The 21269-nt window shown below is 43.5% G+C and overlaps 1 protein-coding gene across 1 annotated transcript in view; it reads right to left on the bottom strand.

The window, feature by feature from the left end:
• Positions 1 to 19908, bottom strand: part of LOC311060681 (protein sidekick-2-like) — a 216801-nt gene extending 196893 nt beyond the window's left edge. The window contains exons 1-2 of the mRNA XM_084078960.1: positions 19866 to 19908; positions 14827 to 14974 (exon numbers count right to left, since the gene is read on the bottom strand). Of these exons, the coding sequence (XP_083935086.1) occupies positions 14827 to 14972 (146 nt within the window). The 5' untranslated portion in view covers positions 14973 to 14974; positions 19866 to 19908. The remainder of the gene's footprint in view (positions 1 to 14826; positions 14975 to 19865) is intronic.
• Between the last annotated feature and the right edge of the window lie 1361 nt (positions 19909 to 21269).

Raw genomic sequence — 21269 nt, 5'->3', positions numbered from 1 at the left:
TTGAATGGCCAAAGGAATCTGAAAATGACACAGATGCATTCCCGGTCTTAATGGGTTAATAATATGTTTGTGTGAAATGAATGCCCTACTTCTTTGTACAACAGAACAGTGTTGTTTTAGTGAAAGTGAAAGTGTTTAAATGTGTCTGTCGGTGTTATAAATATGTAACCAATATGACAAGTATAAACAAGAGCTTTGTGACAAAATAATAACTACGTCGTGGTTTTGGACATACAAGGTTTCCACAGTGACGGTGACAATAATACAGTATGTGCAAAAACAACCAAACAAATCCATGGTGTTCACTGTCTGTGCCAAAGTGCCGGATGCAGACTGTTCAATTCCCTTCACTGGGGATGAAACTCCTCAGTCTGCCATCCGGTCTAGAGAGCTGGGCCCACTGCATGCAAATAATAACAGCCAGCAATAACACAATGTAGAAATGCTCTGTTACAGGGACGTGCACAGATAGACTCTAGGTGGTGCTAGAGGACCGGCCCTTTGCCCTCTTCACCAGAAGTGCCCTTTTGAAAAAGAGAAGAAAAAACGTTTTTTTCAACAGGGGGTCCGGGACCCCTAGGGGGTCCTCAGAGTTACTACAGGGGGTCCGCCAAATCTTTATGTGATATGATTTTTCTTTTTACCATAACCACTCGAAACCTAGCATCCCTTTTCTGAGGAGAACTTTAGCCAAAAATAGCAGATCTACAAGCCCACAACGCCTCGCAGCGCGAGGCGTTGTGGGCTTGTAGATCGGCTATTTTTGGCAAAGAGGTATAGGTGTAGAGGGAAAAAAGAGCAGACCAAGTAAACAAAAAAATGTATAATTTACTTGAGCACCTGCCCCTCAAAATGTCTGTGCACGCCACTGCTCTGTTACATGTACAGTAAGGATCCTGTATTTAGTAGTTTACTGGAATACAAGTAGGCTACAAGAGTATTGACATTAAAAGTAAAGTGAAATGACTCAATTTGTCAAACTTTTTCAACAACAGCTTATCTACGAGCTCACAACGTGTCGAATAGTCGTAGTATAAATCAGGGCTTATAGATGGTTAATGTACTGGATGTTTTGTATTAATAATCTAACTCTGCAAAGTGACTTGTGACTAAAAAGATGTCAAATAATTGCAGTGAAGTAAAAAGCACAATATTGGCCCTGAGATGTAGTGGAGTAGAAGTGTACGAGAAGTATAAAAACGTATAAATAAGTAAAAGTTAAGTAAAACAGAAGAGAAATTAAAGAAAACTCAAAGTTGTACTTTACTCTACTCAAGTACAGTACTTGAGTAAACGTATCAGAGTAAGTGTACATGAATAATAATACTGGCCAGCCGTACAGCTTTCAACACGGACCACATATTGCTCATAGAGGGAAGCTAGCTTATGCAATTACTTCACAGATGCCACTATTTATTTATCCGTGTAATACCCCTGAGGGGCGGGGAGAGCATTTTATTGACCGCCGTTGTGACAATGTGACTGTGCGGCGGGCGTGCCAATCGATAAGGATGATGCTGATGTAGGTATGTTAGCTTGGCAGGGATCGGCGCGTTGATGTGCCGACGGCATGAATATTTTCAAGTGGGCGTTTGGGAGCATTTTTAGGAGAGCGCTAGTAACAAACATGCAAACTTTGCTAGGCAGTCATAACCTCTTGGAATGGGGAAACATCTAACTCATACATCTTGATCACATGACTTCAGAGATGATGTGTAACGATTTGTGTGACTTTTGGGAAAGAAGTTGTAGCAACATTCGTGTTTTGAAGAAAACGCAAAATGATGGAATTTTTTTTTTGGCACAAATGGTCGGGCCTGTATGGGAACTAGCGTCATGATCCAAAGAATCCAGGGAAACATATATCTTGCTTGTATGATCTACGGTTCAAGAGTTATAGGCCAAAACGTGAAGGGCCCTGTAATAGCGCCACCATTAGGTCGATTTGATAAAAAGGTTCTGCTCTGGGCTCCAGGGAGTGTGTGTACAAAGTTTCACGCCGCTCAGAGCCAGAATGAAACACGGACGGACGGACGGAAAGACAGGGACGTATTTCCAATATTCAATACTTTTACTTCTACTCCACTACATCTCAGAGGCAAATATTATACTTTTATACTCCACTACAATTATTTGAAAACTTTAGTTACTAGTTACTTTGCAGATATAAATGATTACATTACAAAACATACATTAACCACTTAAGCCCTATTTTATACAAGGCTTTTCTAAAATAGCCGATCTACAAGCTCACAACGCGTCGCATCGCGACGCGTATCTCGCTTCCTAAGGCTGTATCTCGCTTCCTAAGCACTTTTTGTTTTCTGTGAAAAAACCTCTGGCACTTTTCAGAATCAATTCTGAAATAATTCTGGCAATCCTGGCACTCAGGGAGTTAAGTATATTTTGATACCAAAACTTTTGTACTTTTACTCAGGTAAAAATGTTGAAACACAGGCCTTTTATTTGTAACAGAGTATTTTTAGATTGCGGTATTGCCACTTTTACTTAAGTAAAATATCTGAGTACTTTTTCCACCACTGGCCTCAAGGTAGCCTCATTCCAGACAGCACCTGTCCACCGGTCCAGCCATGAAGAAACACGAGAGCCGATATGGGGCGCGAGTATATATACAACGACATGTCTGTTTTTTCCTCGCCGTCCCCGGTGGCTTACTGATCGCCATGTTTGTCATGTGTGTCCTGGTTGACACGGTATCTGTTCTATAACATCCGTACACACAGTGTAATGGCCTCTGTTATCCCATTAAGACCTGAGGCCGATTCTACAAAATGTCTTTTTTTAGAATGTCTTCTAAAAAACAGTTTTTTGAAAAAAAACTTGTTACTATGTCAGTGGTTCTCAAACCTTTTCATGTCAAGGATCCCCAAAATGTATGTGTATTTGGCTGCGGACCCCCATCTCAAAAAAATGTTGTTCCAGGGACCCCCAGAAGCAAAGATTTGAGTTACAAATGTTTGGTTAAAAAAAAAAAATGAAAAAAAGATTTGCACCATTTTTTTACGATTTCTCAAAAATAGCAGATCTACAAGCTCATAGCGCGGCACTCGGTGCCGCGCTATGAGCTTGTAGATCTGCTATTTTTGAATAGCTAAAGTGTAAAATAATACTTTTTAGCTCAAATAAAAAAATGACAGATGCGTTCCAGGTCTTAATGGGTTATGGTGGTGGTCGCTCTCCACTGGGGCCTGAGGAGGAGAGGAGGAGAGGGGGGTCTCTAACCTCAGCACCGCTATAGCCTGCGGACCTCCATTACACCCAGACAAATGGCCCCGGTCCCACCACCCCCCCCCCACCCCCCGCCCATCTCCCCCCAGCGGGGAGAGAGAGAGAGACACAGAGGTCAATGGGATTAAGTGGCTTATACCATGGCTGACTGGGGCATGACTCAACACCATCACCACCACACGCCCTGAAGACACAGGCAATACCCAGTGATGGAAGAAGTACTACTCAGATGTTTTACTTAAGTAAAAAGTAGCAATACCACAATATAAATATACTCTGTTACAGGTAAAAGGCTTGTGTGTTCAAAATGTTACTTGAGCAAAAGTACAAAAGTATTGGCATCAACATATACTTAAAGTACCAAAAGTAAAAGTACTAAAATGTTTGAAAATAGCAGATCTACAAGCTCACAACGCGTTGCATCGGCCATATATATAAAATAGGACTGAAGTGGGTAATGTGGCTAATGTATGTTTTATAATAAAATAATGTATATCTGTAAAGTTACTAGAAACTAAACTTGTCAAATAATTGTAGTGGAGTAAAAGTACAATATTTGCCTCTGAGATGTAGTGGGATAGAAGTAAAAGTACTGAAAATTGGAAATACTACAGTAAAGTAAAAATACCTCCACCACTGCAGATATATATAGAGAGAGAAAGAGAGATTAGAAGATGGAAGCCGCGAGGTAAGGAGAGGAGAAAGGTGACATAGGTGAATAAAGTGGAAAACGAGCGAGATAGAGGAAAACGAGAGAGCGAGGGGGTGGAGGAAGAACGTGAGTAAATGTACTTATAGGTACTTTCTAGAGAGAGAGTGGGAGGGGGAGGGGGGTGGGGGGGGGGAGTGGTCCAATCACGTGCAGCAGCTGCCTGCTCTACACAAACTGAGATGAAAATGCCACACAACTCCTTCCTCCTGGGGGAAGGCAAGACGGAGAGCAAGGTAGAGAGGTGTGTGTGTGTGTGTGTGTGTGTGTGTGTGTGTGTGTGTGTGTGTGTGTGTGTGTGTGTGTGTGCGTGCGTGCGTGCGTGCGTGCGTGCGTGCGTGCGTGCGTGCGTGCGTGCGTGCGTGCGTGCGTGCGTGCTAGCTGTAATGTGATTGGCTGACTTTGCAAAAGTATAGATTTGCATTGACTGTGGAAGGGTTAGCGTTGTAGACTGCGTTGTAGACTATTGGCCAATCACGGTGCAGGATTGGTCAGTGTCCAAACCTCACTTATAGGGGGCGGTTACACCGCCCCAAAAAACAGCCATAAAAAAACAGCCACTTGTGTTCTCACACTGGGGTCATGAACTACACATGTGTGGTTGGTTGGCCTCACCGCTCTCTTTCTGTTCCTTCAGTAATGTAGAGAACCAACCTCACACCAAACACAACACACGCCAACATGCTGCCTCCCATGTTAACCCCAGATCTCCTATCAGTCTGTAATTGCCTTTTTGGATTACGATCACCAAGATGTCTGCCATGGAATACTACTATAGGCCTCTATGGTGTCAGGTGGAAACCTCACATATGTCCTGAAACTGTATTTTTTCAGGATTCAACAAAAGAAGCAAAAGCAGCAGATCTACAAGCTCTAAAGTGTGTCAGAGTGGTAACAAACGCATGTGTCGATAATCTGTAACACAGAGTGGCAGGTATTCTCATGATGGTTTTGTACCTAAAGTACCAAAAGAAAAAGTACTCATTATACAGAATGCCACATTTCACTTGCAAGTTTTCCAAAACATCATTTGAAAATAGCAGATCTACAAGCTCACAATGCGTCGCATAGCGACGCATTGTGAGCTTGTAGATCGGCTATTTTCAAACGACCGAAATGTATAAAGTGCTGACGTGGTTACTGTATGTTTTGTAATAATAATTAAAATCTACAAAGTAAATAAAGTTTTAAAATAATTGTAGTGGAGTAAAAGTACAATATTTGCCTCTAATTGGAGACACTCCAGTAAAGTAAAATATTCCTCAAAACTGTACTTAAGCACTGTACTTGAGTAAATGTAGACAGAAGTTATGTGTTGTCCTCTGTATTGACCAGCAGGTATATGAGCTGGCCTCCTCATATAAGCAAATGAAGAGGAAGGAGCAGGCCTGTTCCTCTGGCCTGGTGAGTAATGAGGAATCCATAGCAGAGTGACAGCGAGCAGCAGTCACATGCATGCAGGGGACATTCATTCATTCATTCATTCATTGATCACTTATCAGCACAGAGCTGATAACTGGGGACGGTCACTATAATGTGTGTTACACGTCTTGTCTTGTCCGTCCGTCCGTCCCACCACCCCCAGACACACCACACACACACACACACACACACACACACACACACACACACACACACACACACACACACACACACACACACACACACACACACACACACACACACACACACACACACACACACACACCCTCAGGTAAGACACTGTGACTTCCGATCAATTAACAATTACAAGTCAGGCATTCAGCAGATGCTCTTATCCAGAGCGACTCACAATAAGCAAGGTAATCACATAGAATGCATAGAGAGACAGTGCAGTGCCTCAGGATTCTAGTATCACAGGTAAAACAATGAACCTAGCATCTGTCTAAACAATATCTATCTATCTATATAGCAATCTGTAAACTGAAACTATAGGATACCAGGTAAACAATGAACCTATAGCATCTGATAGTATAGGAACGAAGGCTGTGGGGGATCATCACCAAATTCTGGGCATAAATAGCTTAGTGAATCAGGCTCACAAAAAACTGTGGCACAAAAAACTTAAAAAACAACGCTATTATTCTCAATTCAGCCATTCTTTCAACTGTTGCTATCAATCAACTAATTATTTGTCTTTCTCCGTCCGTCCGTTGAGTACTGCTTCCATCAGTCTCTCTCTCTGTCTCTCTCTGTCTCTCTCTCTCTCTCTCTGTCATTCTCCATTACAGACGTCCCATGGCGTGCCCCCCGTCCCCCCGTCCCCCCCACTAATACGTTGTGTCCTTGCCTCCCGCCTCCCAGTTCTAGCTAATTCCGCGCACGTTATTCAAGGTCACTGTATGCAAATGAGTTTCCTTGATAACAGGCCTTCCTCCTTTTTCTCCACCGCTTTTTTTTTTTGTTAATCGAAAATCATTTAATTGAATTTGATTCGTGCCACCGGCATCGCTTCTGTACAGACATCAAAGACTGAGAGAGAGAGAGAGAGAGAGAGAGAGAGAGAGAGAGAGAGAGAGAGAGAGAGAGAGAGAGAGAGGGGTGAGAGAGAGGGAGAGAAAGAGAGAGAGAGAGAGAGAGAGAGAGAGAGAGAGAGAGAGAGGGGGGGGGGGTAGAGAGAGAGAGAGAGAGAGAGAGAGAGAGAGAGAGAGAGAGAGAGGGGGGGGGGGTAGAGAGAGAGAGAGAGAGAGAGAGGGAGAGAGAGAGAGAGAGAGAGAGAGAGAGAGGGGTGAGAGAGAGGGAGAGAAAGAGAGAGAGAGAGAGAGAGAGAGAGAGAGAGAGAGAGAGGGGGGGGGGGTAGAGAGAGAGAGAGAGAGAGAGAGAGAGAGAGAGAGAGAGAGAGAGAGAGAGAGGGGGGGGTAGAGGGAGAGAGAGAGAAAGGGGGAGAGGGAGAGAGAGAGAAAGGGGGAGAGGGAGAGAGAGAGAGAGGGGGGGAGAGAGAGAGAGAGAGAGAGAGAGAGAGAGAGAGAGAGGGGGATATGACCTTGGAGAATGAATGTCCTTGCTGTGACATAATAGTGATATCTGCCTTGTAGTTCCTCCGAGCTTTGTCATAAGACAATCATCGCTGTCGGGCAGAATATTTTAACTTTTAGTGTTTTTTCGCGTTTTTCCGCCCTACTTTATCATACTTCGAGCTTGTAGATCTGCTACTTTTGCTGTTTTTTTTTTATTTGAATCACAGTGTATGCCAGCAAACTGGTGCTGTGGGAACCAACACATGGGCACCGGTCAAGAGGACGCCCCACACTAACATACGTGGACACGCTCAAGAAGGATGCAGGAGCCCATAGCACCAATGAGCTGGCCAGATGTATGGAGAATCGGGATGACTGGAAGCAACGATGGAGGGCTCGTCTGAGGACGACCTAGAGTATGAGGTTTCCACCCGACAGAGACAATGTTCAAAATGATGTCCGAGAGAACAGTAATGACGGAACATGAAGCAGTGGTGGAAAGTAACCAAGTACATGTACTCAAGTACTGAACTTAAGTACCATTTTGAGTTTTTTTCTTCTTTTTACTTTACTGGAGTATTTCCAACTTTCAATACATCTCAGATAGTATGTAATTTTGCCCTGTGTTTACCTAACTAAACAATACATGACCCATCATTACCCTCTGTACCAGCAGTCATCAGCCACAGGTGTAGTGTTGTTTACCTGCAAAAACACACTGCCCTATGTATTTTTTTTCACTGTTTTGTTTGACAAAAAAACATCCCCGTCTACCAAAACAAACACAAAAAGATGCTGATCTACAAGCTGAAAACAGCTTGTAGATCGGCTACTTTTTATACTTTTGAGCAGTGGTGGTAAAAGCACGCAAATGTTTTACTTAAGTAAAAGTATCAATACTGCAATGTAGAAGTACTCCGTTACAAGTAAAAGTCCGGAATTCAAAATGTACTTGAGTAAAAGTACAAAAGCATAGACATCAAAATGTACTTAAAGTACTAAAATACTTGAAAATAGCAGATCTACAAGCTCACAACGCGTCGCGCTGCAACGCGTTGTGAGCTTGTAGATCGGCTATTTTCAAATAGCCTTGGTATAAAATAGGGCTAAAGTGGTTAATGTATGTTTTATAATATAATAACGATAATAATCTGAAAAGTAACTAAAGTTTTAAAATAATTGTAATGGAGTAAAAGTACAATATTTGCCTCTGAGATGTGGTGGAGTAGAAGTAAAAGTATTGGAAATTGGAAATACTCCACTAATGTAAAAATACCTCAAAATTGTACTTAAGTACAGTACTTAAGTAAATGTACTTAGTTACTTTACACCACTGCTTTTGAGTGACACTGTAGGTCGGATATAGGACATAAAAAGTAAAAATGTGGAGATGTGTCTGCCTGACAGACAGCAACGAAATACTAATTCCTCACTCTGTTGCGTGAACACATACACTATATCCTGAGTTTGGAGGCTTCCAGCGCGCATGGCTTCACACCGGCTACTAATCTCCCACTGTATAAACTATAACGTGAGGCCCTGGGGGGGAGAGCGGGCCGGGTGGTATAGCAAAGAGAAAAAAAAACACTTATTTAACTCCTAATAGTTATTATTCTGCCCTTATTGAATGGGGGAATGCAATTTAAAAGGGCCCCGTCGTTGATTTGTAGTGTTATTTGGGAGACTTAATGTGCTGTATAATCAGAGAGCTGCATGCGCCGTAAACAACATTTGCAGAGAAAATTGCAGTTTGCACAGCGCTGTGGGCTGGAAAGGTGATCTGAGAGAGGAGGGCAGTATGGTGGAAAAAGTACTAAATTGTTTTACTTAAGTAAAAGTATCAATACTGCAATGTATACATACGCTGTTACAAGTAAAAGTCCAGAATTAAACATTTACTTGAGTAAAAGTACAAAAGAATTGGTGTCAAAAAGTACCAAAAGTAGAAAGTATACTCTATTCTGCAATGTCCCATTCCACAAGTTTTCAAATGTATAATGCATACAAATCCTTTGAAAATAGCAGATCTACAAGCTCACAATGCGTCGCGTGGCGACGCATTGTGAGCTTGTAGATCGGCTATTTTCAATTGGCCAAAATGTACATAGGGCTGAAGTGGTTAATGTACTTGAGTACTGCACTTACATGTAAGGTAAGTGATTTTCTGTTGTTAAAGTAGCGCTGATATTGTATGTTAGTCTCCATGTCTCTCCAGATCTTTATTAAACAGAAAATGCATTTTCAGGTCAATTTCATCCAATCAGGATAGATAACTCAGACAGGAAACAGATTAAACAAGTGAAATTGGAAGCGTTGACACAAAGACATTGACAGAATTAGAACTAGAACACTATATGAAGCTGATAAATTGGGTACTCTCACTACTGATTGAGATTGGGTTGAAAATGTGCCACCCACCTGAAAATGTATTTTCTGTTCATTAAAGAGCTGGAGAGATGGTGAGATCCATGTTACTGAACAAACACTAATGACTACTATCACAATATAGTGCTTTAACCTTTTAACAAAACACTTTTTATTTTAACCAAAAAAACATCCCTTACAATTATACGTAGCCTGCGAGTTAGTTCTGGCAGCATACACTCGAGAGGTTACATGCATGCTCATTCTAAGTGGCTGTTTACAGCGTCATCCAAGATCCATACGTCATACACTGACGTGGCAGTCAGCTGTCCAATTGGCGGGTATTTAAGTTCTCTTGAATCAGGCTTTCCATCCGCTTGTGTGTTCTAGCTTGTTGTCATGCGGCGTTTGCTCCCACCACCACCCCAGCACCACCAGTAGGCTCTGCTATTGGTCTGTTCCCCATGGGGGGTTGTTATGTATATCTATCTCCCTGCTCTTAATGGTTAAAGGTAGGGTAAGTGATATTTTTGGGTTAAAACAAAAAGTATTTTGTTAAAAGGTTAAAGCACTATACTCTGATAGTAATCATTGCTATAGAGTGTTTGTTCAGTAACAGGAGTCTCCCCGTCTCTCCAGCTCTTTAATAAACAGAAAATACATTTTCTGGTAGGTGTCAAAATCTCAGCCAATCAGGAGAAAGTACCCATTTTTAAGTTTCATTTTTATAGAGTTCCAGTTCCAATTTTGCCTGCTCATTTCTTAGTGTCGTCACTTACAATTACACTTGTTTAATCTATATCCTGATTGAGTTCTCTATCCTGATTGGATAAAATTGGAAATGAAACTGAAACTGAAACGAAAATGCATTTTCTGTTTTATAAAGAGCTGGAGAGACAAGGAGACTCCTTATATGGACAGGACACTCTGTAGTAACGAGCACTATCAGAACATAGACCCATTTTGCAATTATTTTAATAATTGCAAATCACTTACCCTACCTTTAATGATGGCTGTATTATTGAGCTGAGCAGGGAGAAAAAATGTAGCAGAGCCTGAACGCCAAGATAAAATATTACATCCACACTTGTATTCTCATTCTATAATATTGCTTCAATATATTCGGTCTATAATATTGGTTCAATCTATTCGTGAGTTATGACAGAACTACCTTTAAGTAAAAAATAATATACATATATATCTTTACTTGAGTATTTGTATGTTTGGCTACTTGATGACTTTCACTGCACTACATTCATGTATTCCCAGCCAGCTTATAAGACACCATCAGTTGGAACAAGCCAAGAATAGAGCACAGCGGATTCACTGTCAAACAACACCAGAAAATAAATGAAATGAACAACTATTAAAACATTCTCTTTCTTCTTCCCGTCTTATAAGACTGTCACTGAGAAGGAGAAGGACTACTAAGTCACTGACAAAATGCTCCGAAAAAATCTAAACAAATACTAATTAAACCAACTTCCTTTTGCCTTTGTTTTCCCGTCTTTTGGAGATAAAGCTAGCAAAAAACTTAAAGACATCCCAGTGAAACAAGTCATTCCAGTGTTTGCTCATCATTCTGAACGGCAGAATAATATGTCAGGGTTTTTGCCGAGCGATTTCATGGAACAGTAACTCTCTTAATCCATTAAGACCGGGAACGCATCTGTGTGTCATTTTAAGATTGATTTGGGCTATTAAAAAATAGCAGATCTACAAGCTCATGAGCTTGTAGATCTGCTATTTTGTCAGAGAAAAATCGTGAAAATATGTCCAAATCTTTGAATATATATGTTTTTTAAAGCAAACATTTGCAACTCAAATCTTTGCTTCTGGGGATTCTACATATGTCTTCTAAATCCTCAAAATATATCTTGTCAAGGACCCCCAAAATGATATGTATTTGGCCACGGACCCCCATCTCAAAATATGTTGTTCCAGGGACCCCCAGAAGCAAAGATCTGAGTAAAAAAAAATCGCTTTAAAAATATATAATATTTGCACAAATGTACAAGTTTTTTCAAAAATAGCAGATCTACAAGCTCATAGCGCAGCACTCAGTGCTGCGCTATGAGCTTGTAGATCTGCTATTTTTGAATAGCCCAAAGAAATCAAAAAATGACACAGATGCGTTCCCGGTCTTAACGGGTTAAGTCATAATAATTTGAACAGTACAAAAGGAGAATGGGATTGGCTTTTCCACTTCACTCAAGTCTTATGATTCCTTCGGGATGGTTTTTAGAATCGATCATCCTCAACGGCCAAAGGAAGAATACCATGCAGCTCTCAACTGTGCAACCAAAAGAAACTGTGGCTTCTAGACGGGATAGGGCCAACATTTTGGTTGATATGGACATGATGTCCTCAATCTTGGTTTGACTGTACGTAGTCAAACAATTTAAATCTGGTAACATTACAGCACAGATTATTCCTGCTTTTACTCCTTCTCTAAAACCCCTATAACTCCGAAACTTTTTTACGTTGGGGAAAACAACTCATTTTGTATGCACGATCGCTCCGCCATTGTGTGACCCGTGTGAAAGATGCTATCGTTCCAGGCGTTAGCCAGGACCATCGTGCAAAACGCATGCTCGTCGTGGAGTCTACAGCTTAAACAGCGCCGCGCAGCTCAACGGTGAGATTTCTGGCACCGAACGTAATCTGTTATTATAAAATTCTGGCACCGAATGTGTTAAAAAAGTAAAACAAAAAACAAATGCCAACATAAAATGCTGATGTCCTCACAAGTATAGTAATACAAAAAGTGTGTGTGTGTGTGTGTGTCCTTCCCGTGCGGCAGGCCTATCACAGCACTATGACAGGAGCCCGGCTGTGTGTCATTGCGTGTCATTGTCATCGCACGTCCAGCAGTGATTACAGGTGATAAGTAGCTGATAAGGAAGCACCACTCTCTCTCTCTCTAACCCAGGGCAAGGTCACCTCCCCCCTGTGAGCAAAATGCTAACGCCATCAGATGGGCATTCTAATGCACGCGTGTGCATACACGAGCGTGTGCACACACACGTGCGCACGCACACACACACACACACACACACACACACACACACACACACACACACACACACACACACACACACACACACACACACACACACACACACACACGTGCGCGCGCAGAGTGCATGCACGGAATACAGAATAATATTGCAACTACAGGTTACATCCCACTGAGAGAGAGAGAGAGAGAGAGAGAGAGAGAGAGAGAGAGAGAGAGAGAGAGAGAGAGAGAGAGAGAGAGAGAGAGAGAGGATGGACATTATTCAAACAGAGCTGTGAAGAGAATCTAAATGGAGAGACAGAAGAGAGATGGACAGACAGAGTACAAAATAATTGGCATCACAAATACGTACAGTACTAATATTTTTAGAAAATAGCTGATCTACAAGCTCAGAATGCGTATGAAATAATAGGGTATAAGTGGTTAATATATGTTTTTTTCATGATAATGAAAATCTACAAAGTAACTAGCCTATGAGATGTAGTGAAGTAAAAGAGTCCATACCAATGATTTACAACGCAATGAGTTGCAACAAATTGCAGCGTGTCTGAATTGAGCTGCTGCAGGTTGGATATAATGTTGCAAGTTGCAACTACCGTAATTTACTGACAATAAGCCGCTACTTTTTCCCCATGCTTTGAACCCTGAGGCCTATACAACGGTGCGGCTAATCTATGGATTTTTACATCTAACGGCCACTAGGGGACCTTCTAAATCTATGGATTTCACACCTGCGGCTTATAGTCCAGTGCGGCTTGTTTATGCACACATTTGTTTTTTTCCCTAAATTTGGCTGGTGCGGCTTATATTCAGGTACGCTTTATAGTCCGGAAATTACGGTAGTTGCGTTGTGAATCTGTGTATTGGGCTTTAGTATGTATTTAAAGTAAAAGTACCTCACAATTGTACGGATGTACTTGAGTAAATCGTCTCTGTCGGGAGCAAACCAAAACTGTTACTTGTCAGGATTTAAATTCAAAATTACCAAAAGTATCAGATCTACCAGCACAAAACGCAAAATTGGAAATACTCCACAAAAGTAAAAAATACCTCAAAATTGTACTTCAGCACAGTACTCGAGTACATGAACTTGGTTAATTTACTGCCACTGTCACTACATGTTGATGCATGACAATTCTACATTTGCCTATCATTTATCTCCCGGCTTTTCATTTGGTCCTTAAAAACAAAAACCAATAAACAAGCGTCCGTCCGTCAGGCAGCCCGTCTCATTTCACACGGTGCCAGAACCTCTTTGCGCTGAATGAAGGCCAGAGAGAAACGCAGACTGATTAGCGCTCCATCAGATTAGACCCACTTTAAAATGAAAACAACAAAAACAGACACGGTTCAAACCGCAGCGCCGGGACAACAAAAACAAAGGGAAACAGAGTTAAGTGTGCAGCCAAAAAATTGACACGCATTTTAAACAACAAAGTAAATCATCCGTACACCCACGGACCCCCAAACAAAACAAAACGAAAGTGGATAGCAATTATGGTTGCCAACTATACCTGAAAACCTCAAATAAGGGACACTTGGCCAGGCGTCCCTTTATTTCTAAGAAAAATAAGGGACGCCCAGAAAAAGACAAAATCTCACTATATATACAATATGTACAGGTTTGGTACATTTTATTAACCAGTTGAACCCCAGCATCCATAGTGTGGGGGTAACTTTAACAAAAAAGACGATGTAAAAGCTTGTAGATCGGCTATTTTTGTCAAAGAGATTTTGTGTAGAGAGAAAAGTACAGAGAGAACGCAATCTTAAATGAGTGTAATTAGTTGCAGCTGTTTATGCCATACTGATACATACATACAAAAAAATATGTATTATCATTTTTATCCCACAATTTTTGTAACCAGATTTTTCACCCAGTGCCAATGCCTAAGCTGTAATCCTGGGCGATACTCTCCCTCTGCCAGCCTGGGGAGAGGCCCCAAACTGAGCTCATGCTCAGGACACGGGGACAAGCCCCCAGCGTCCCCGGCGGGAATTGAACCCAGGACCTTCTAGCTGTGAGGCGACAGCACTACCAACTGGGCCCCCATGCCCCCCATACATGCATACATACCGTACATACACAATTCAATTCAATTCAATTCAATTTTATTAAAGTGTCAAATCACAGCAAGTTGTCTCAAGACACTTTACATGTAGAGAAGAGACCCAACATCCCACCCTGAGCAAGCAATTTTGCGACAGTGGCAACGAAAAACTCCCTCTTAATTCAACAGGAAGAAACGTCAGGCAGACCCTAGGCTCTAGGGCGGGGGCCTTCTGCCTCGACCGTGTTGGGGGAAAGAAGAGAGAGAGAAAGGGAGAGACAGAGGAGAGACAGAAAGAGATACAGTGCAAGCAGTAACAATAACAATAATAGCAAATATAATAGTGTAAGATACTAGCATATGATAGTATAATATAGTACAGCAATAGTGTGTATGCAGTATACACACACACAAGTCATTTGTAGAAGCTGCTAGCACCGCTTAAAAAAACAGAATGAAAACGTCAAGACTTACATGCGACTGCTGGGCGGGATCTTGCGCCTGTCTCGGTACCAGGTGACCTGGGGCTGGGGGAAGCTGCGGATCCGCGGGGCGGGAACCACAGCGCCCTCTCCCTGTGACACGGACTGGGAGCGCTCGCCCTCCTCGAAACTGCCCATGACTAGAAGGTAAAGACATGGGGGGAGAGAGAGAGAGAGAGAGAGAGAGAGAGAGAGAGAGAGAGAGAGAGAGAGCATTTTTAAGCTTTGATTGTTTCAGAACAGAACATTTAAAAGTGCAAAAGTTTATGCTCAGTTTATACTTTGTCATAGTCAACCAGTGAACCAGTGTCAACCAGTGTCACACGGCAAAAATATCCTATCTACAAGCTCACAATGCGTCGTGGGCGTGACTCGTTGTGAGCTTGTAGAGCCGCTATTTTTGGTGCTGACCGTGTCGTATTCCAAAGTATAATTCAGATTTTTTTTCTGCCCCCGTTCTCTATGACTCAACACTTTTGTCCACAAACCCCCACCCCTCCTCTTCCCCCCCCCGATCCACCGTCCTCTTCCGCGTCCCACTTTCACGGGGCAGCTTCCGAGCGGTTGCCATGGTTTCCCGGTTTGCGGGCGAGAGAGAGAGAGGGCGGCGCGTTGACTTATACACGCCGTGCCGAAAGCGCTCACTCCATCACTCTCCTCGAGACGAGACGAGCGTGGAGGTCAACACGACGAGACGAGTGGAAACCTCATATGTACAAAAATGACCGTAACTTTTCAGGAAACGGAATGGAAATGTCCCCAGAAATAGTGAAAAGGAATTTCAAGCTTGTAGATCTGCTTTCTCCTGACACTATTGTACGATGAAGTATAGGGCATTAACCACTTAAACCCCAGCATCGGTATTGTGGGGAAAGGTTTAGCTGAAAATAGCCGATCGACAAGCTCACTTGTGAGCTTGTGAGCTTGTCGATCGGCTATTTTCAGCGAAAGCTTTCCCCACAATAATAGCAAACAGAAAAGACACAGGTATTGAGCCCTGAGGTACTCCGGTTACCCATTATGGGGTATAAGTGGTTAAAAGACAATGACAAAGTTGAAATTTGGAGATAGGAGGTTTTCTGCCTGACGACAACGACGGCGGTGGTATTCCATCACCTCCTAATAAGGTCTGATCATTTCCATTTCCTCGCCCTCTCCCGTGTCTCATTATCGCGGCTCTCAGACCATCACCCCGCGGCACTGGGGCACCGGGCCGTTCGTTCGCCCCGGCCACCCGGCTCGCCGCTCTGCCCCCCCCCCCCCCCCCATGCGCCAATAACGTCCATTATGCCACGTACGCTGCCAGTCAACCAGGGGGGGGGGGGTCGGGGTGGAGAGACCCACGCGGCACGTTCTCACGCACACGCCTGAAACATGGAAGTCAACTTTATTATTTTAGAGCGATGAAGAGAACAGCCCTGTGCCCGCTCTCTCTCTCTCTCTCTCTCTCTCTCTCTCTCTCTCTCTCTCTCTCTCTTCTGCCATATAAGCTTCATCTGTCTGTCTGTCTGTCTGTCTGTCTGTCTGTCTGTCTGTCTGTCTGTCTGTCTGTCTGTGGTTGTGAGATATACAGTCACAGAAGAGTGTGTAAAGCTTGATGTCTCGACTCTAATAAAGTCTGGGGGTGGGGGGGGGGGGAATGGGGGGAATGGGGGGGGGGGGGGGGGGGGGGGTGAAGCCAGGGGGGGCATTCAGACGACTCAGAGAGACGCCTCTCAGAAAGGAGACACGGCAGAAAATCACTGGAATATTACATCAAACGTCCAATTAATTCACAACACACACTCACTTTGGAAATAATCAGTGTATGTGGAACACGCTGGGTACCAAGGGTGTGTGTGTGTGTGTGTGTGTGTGTGTGTGTGTGTGTGTGTGTGTGCGTGTGTGTGTGTGTGTGTGTGTGTGTGTGTGTGCGTGTGTGTGTGTGTGTGTGTGCGTGTGTGTGTATGTGTGTGTGTGTGTGTGTGTGTGTGTGTGTGTGTGTGTGTGTGTGTTGGAGCAGCTGAGCATCATCTAGATAGTGGTCGATAGCTATCTCTCTCTCTCCGTCTGTATACATGTCTGTCTGTCTCTCTGTCTGTCTCTGTCTGTCTGTCTCTGTCTCTCTTTCTATGTCTCTCTCTCTCTCTCTCTCTCTATCTCTCTGTCTATCTGTGTGTCTCTCACTCTGTGTCTGTGTGTGTGTGTCTGTCTCTCCCTCCCTCCCTCTCTCTCTCTCGCTCTCTGTCTCTCTCCCTCTCGCTCTCCCTCTCTCTCTCTCTCTCTCCCCTCTCTCCCCCTCTCTCTCCCTCTCTCTCTCTCTCTCTCTCTCTCTCTCTCTCTCTCTCTCTCTCTCTCTCTCTCTCTCTCTCTCTCTCTCTCTCTCTCTCTCTCTCTCTCTCTCTCTCTCTCTCTCTCTCTCTCTCTCTCTCTCTCTCTCTCTCTCTCTCTCTCTCTCTCTCTCTCTCCCCCTCCCTCCTCCTCTTTTCAAAGAGAATAAAAAGGTAATCTGGCTTTGCGGTGGAGCTGTGCTTCTTATAGCCGAAACGAAAATCCTGGAAGTGTGCAAATCCCTCGACTTTGATCTGCGGTTTGGACGACCTGAAGGCCCCCCTTCCCAAAAAAAGAGAAAACACAAACCCCTCCCCCGCTCGGCCGCTCCTCCCCTCGTCTCCTAATCTCTAATTCCTCGCCGTGTTCCCGTCGTCTTTGAGAGAGCTGTGGCTCTGCAATCCTCCATGTGCCGTTCTCTATTCAATGACTGGCAAAAAAACAGAAAGATTCCTTACCCATCCCGCCTCTCTCTCTCTCTTTCTCACTGTCTCTCTATGTGTGTGTCTCTGTCTCTCTTTCTCTCGAGAATAGACGATCTACAAGCTCACAACACGACACAATACAATGCGTTGTGAGCTTGTAGATCGCCGCTTTTCGAAAAAACGAATTCATGGGTCATATGTTTTTTTTTATAACAATTTAAATCTGAAAAATAACTTGGAACTCAAGTTTCAGATGATTGTAGTGGAGTAAAAGTACAATATTTGCCTCCTGATGTAATGGAGTATATTGAGAAACATTCAAGCTTTTGCTGAAAATAGCCGATCGACAAGCTCACAACACTTGTTGTGAGCTTGTCGATCGGCTATTTCTTTTTACTTTATTAGATTATTTCCAATTTTCTACTCCACTACATCTCAGAGGCAAATATTGTACTTTTTACTCCACTGCAATTATTTGAAAACTTTAGATACTTCGAAGATTTTGATTATTATTACTAAACGTACACAATAATCACTACTTCAACCCTATACTGTACTGTACTTTGGCTATTTTCAAATGAGTTTTTATACATATTGAACTTGTGAAATGGGGACATTCTGCATAATGAGTACTTTTACCTCTGGTACTTTAAGTATATTTATACTTTTGTAGATTTACTACAAGTACATTTTGAATACCGGACTTTTCTTTTATTTCATAGCATGTCTACATCGTGGTATCGATACTTTAGCTCAAGTACAAAATGTCTGTACTTTTTCCAACACTGCCCTGATCTCTCTCTCTTTATCTCTCTCCACACCCGGGGAGAAAAAAAAGCGACAGATGTTGTTGACAATAGAGGAGGGTAAGAAAATAAGAGGGCGGTCACATCGGAATGAAAGTAACGTAAAAAAAATAAATGAAAAACAGCCACGGCGACGCAATCAATCTAATGAGAACGGCGAGAGTGACGACAGCTGTCGGGGTGGATGGCGCCCCCATGCCACCCGTCACCCCCCCACCCCTCCCCCCAGCCTCGAATGAGACGCGGGAAGAACTTTCACCCCGCCAGCATCTGGCGTTCACTCCCTCGCCGGTTCCTCGACACAAAAGGCGAACCAATCCGTTCGCCTGAACCACGCTGTTTACTTTGCCAGGCGACGGTGTGGGCGCAGAGGCTGAATTAATTGGGGACGATACGATTCTCATTAGGAGTGACAAGGAAGGACGTGATCAGAAATGACAACTTAAGTTAACTTTTTCTCATGTGAGAGACCACCAAATGAATAAGTATTTGGCCACTAAATTATATCCAAAATGTTTCACAATTGTTCAAGATTTTTCAAAATGTTTTGCAAAATAGCTGATTGTAGATTCGGGGGGAGAACTTGTTTTGTTTCACACCACGTCCCTGCATAGGCTTCACTTCCTCATTCATTTAGTGAGGCCTCTGATTGGCAGTGTGATGTCACACAGTTTGAAATGACCGAAACTGCCTGCCTACCGATGATGTCACCGGTAGGCAGGCCTCTTTACAGACCGAGTAGACAGAATGGGAGACATCTTGAGGACCAATTAACCTGGGGTCCTTTAACCAAATAAAAAACAACAACATCATTTTAGGGGAGTGGGTCTCTGAGTGTGCAAATGGAACGGGTCCATTTGGTTCCATTTTTACACTCTCAGAGTTACATTAACATTGTATTTTTGTTGAGTGCAAGTGCTTGGCACGTGCATGTGTGTGTGCGTGCAAACTCACAGGCGACTTGCAGTGGCGTGCACAGACATTTTGAGGGGCAGGTGCTCAAGTAAATTATATTTTTTTGTTTACTTGGTCTGCTCTTTTTTCCCTCTACACCTATACCTCTTTGCCAAAAATAGCCGATCTACAAGCCCACAACGCCTCGCAGTGCGAGGCGTTGTGGGCTTGTAGATCGGCTATTTTTGGCTAAAGTTCTCCTCAGAAAAGGGATGCTAGGTTTCGAGTGGTTAAGGTAAAAAGAAAAATCATATCACATAAAGATTTGGCGGACCCCCTGTAGTAACTGTGAGGACCCCCTATGGGTCCTGGATCCCCTGTTGAAGACCCCTGCTGTAAACTGAAAAAAAGGGCACTTCTGGTCAAGAGGGCAAAGGGCAGGTGCTCTAGCACCACCGAAAGTCTATCTGTGCACGTCCCTGGCGACTTGAACCTCTGTTCTCCAGCTCCCACTCTGTTTCTGTTCCTGTGTGCGTGTGTGCGTGTGCGTGTGCGTGTGCGTGTGCGTGTGCATGTGCATGTGTGCATTAACTCACAGGCCACTTGGACCTCGGTCCTCCTCTGCAGCAGAGCTCCCACTCTGTTCCTGTGTGTGTGTGTGTGTGTGTGTGTGTGTGCGTGTGCGTGTGCATTAACTCACAGGCCACTTGGACCTCGGTCCTCCTCTGCAGCAGAGCTCCCACTCTGTTCCTGTGTGTGTGTGTGTGTGTGCGCGCACACGTGCGTGCGTGTGTGTGTGCATTAACTCACAGGCCACTTGGACCTCGGTCCTCCTCTGCAGCAGAGCTCCCACTCTGTTCCTGTGTGTGTGTGTGTGTGTGCGCGCACACGTGCGTGCGTGTGTGTGTGCATTAACTCACAGGCCACTTGGACCTCGGTCCTCCTCTGCAGCAGAGCTCCCACTCTGTTCCTGACGATACAGCGGTAGAACCCAGCATGAGAACGATCCAGAGAGGGGATCAGGTACCTGAAACACACACACACACACACGTTTGTAACTATACTTGTGAGGACATCAGTGTTCTAAGGCCAGTTCACATCCATGCAACTGCTGATTCCAATACCTATTATACCTCCTGAGCCACTGCCGCCCCTACAAATCTGACCTGGCATCTCTCTACATAACATGCTATCTAAATCATTGGTTCTCAAAGTGGGGTCCGGGGACCCCCAGGGGTCCTTGAGGGGGTTCCAGGGGGTCCCCAGCAAAATGTGTGAAAATAGCATCACAATAATTGTAACCTTTTACACTTTGGCTATTCAAAAATAGCAGATCTACAAGCTCATAGCGCGGCACCGAGTGCCGCGCTATGAGCTTGTAGATCTGCTATTTTTGAAAAATCTTGAAGATTCGCGCAAATCTTTGAATATATTTCTTCTTTTAAAGCGAACATTTTAACACAAATCTTTTGCCTCTGGGAGTCCCTGGCACAACATATTTTCAGATGGGGGTCCGCGGCCAAATATATATCAATTTGGGGGTCCCTGGCATGAAAAGGTTTGAGAAGCACTGATCTAAATTACATTTACACAGGCATAAGCCAGCAAGGTCATCAAGGCTATAGGGCAAGGTGCTACGGGCTGAGATGGAGTCTGAAGAGGTGAGTCTACACAGATTACGGCGGAAGAATGGGAGTGAGTCTGCAGTTCTAACTGCAATGGGGAGTTCATTCCACAGTTTGGGAGCCTTCTGGCGCCGCTCCCAAACAAGCAGTGGTGGAAAAAGTACTCAAATTCTTTACTTAAGTAAAAGTGCAATACTGCAATGTAAAAATACTCTGTTACAACTTACAAGTAAAAGTCCAGAATTCAAAATTTACTAGAGTAAAGGTACAAAAGTATTGGCATCAAAATGTACTTAAAGTACCAAAAGTAAAAGTACTACATTTTTGACTACATTTTTTCACAACGCGTCGCGATGCGACGCGTTGTGAGCTTGT

Source organism: Gymnoscopelus microlampas (genome assembly GCF_963454915.1).
Source record: "Gymnoscopelus microlampas genome assembly, chromosome: 14".
In the NCBI taxonomy this organism is placed as follows: domain Eukaryota; kingdom Metazoa; phylum Chordata; class Actinopteri; order Myctophiformes; family Myctophidae; genus Gymnoscopelus; species Gymnoscopelus microlampas.
This window is presented reverse-complemented; position numbering and strand designations above follow the sequence as displayed.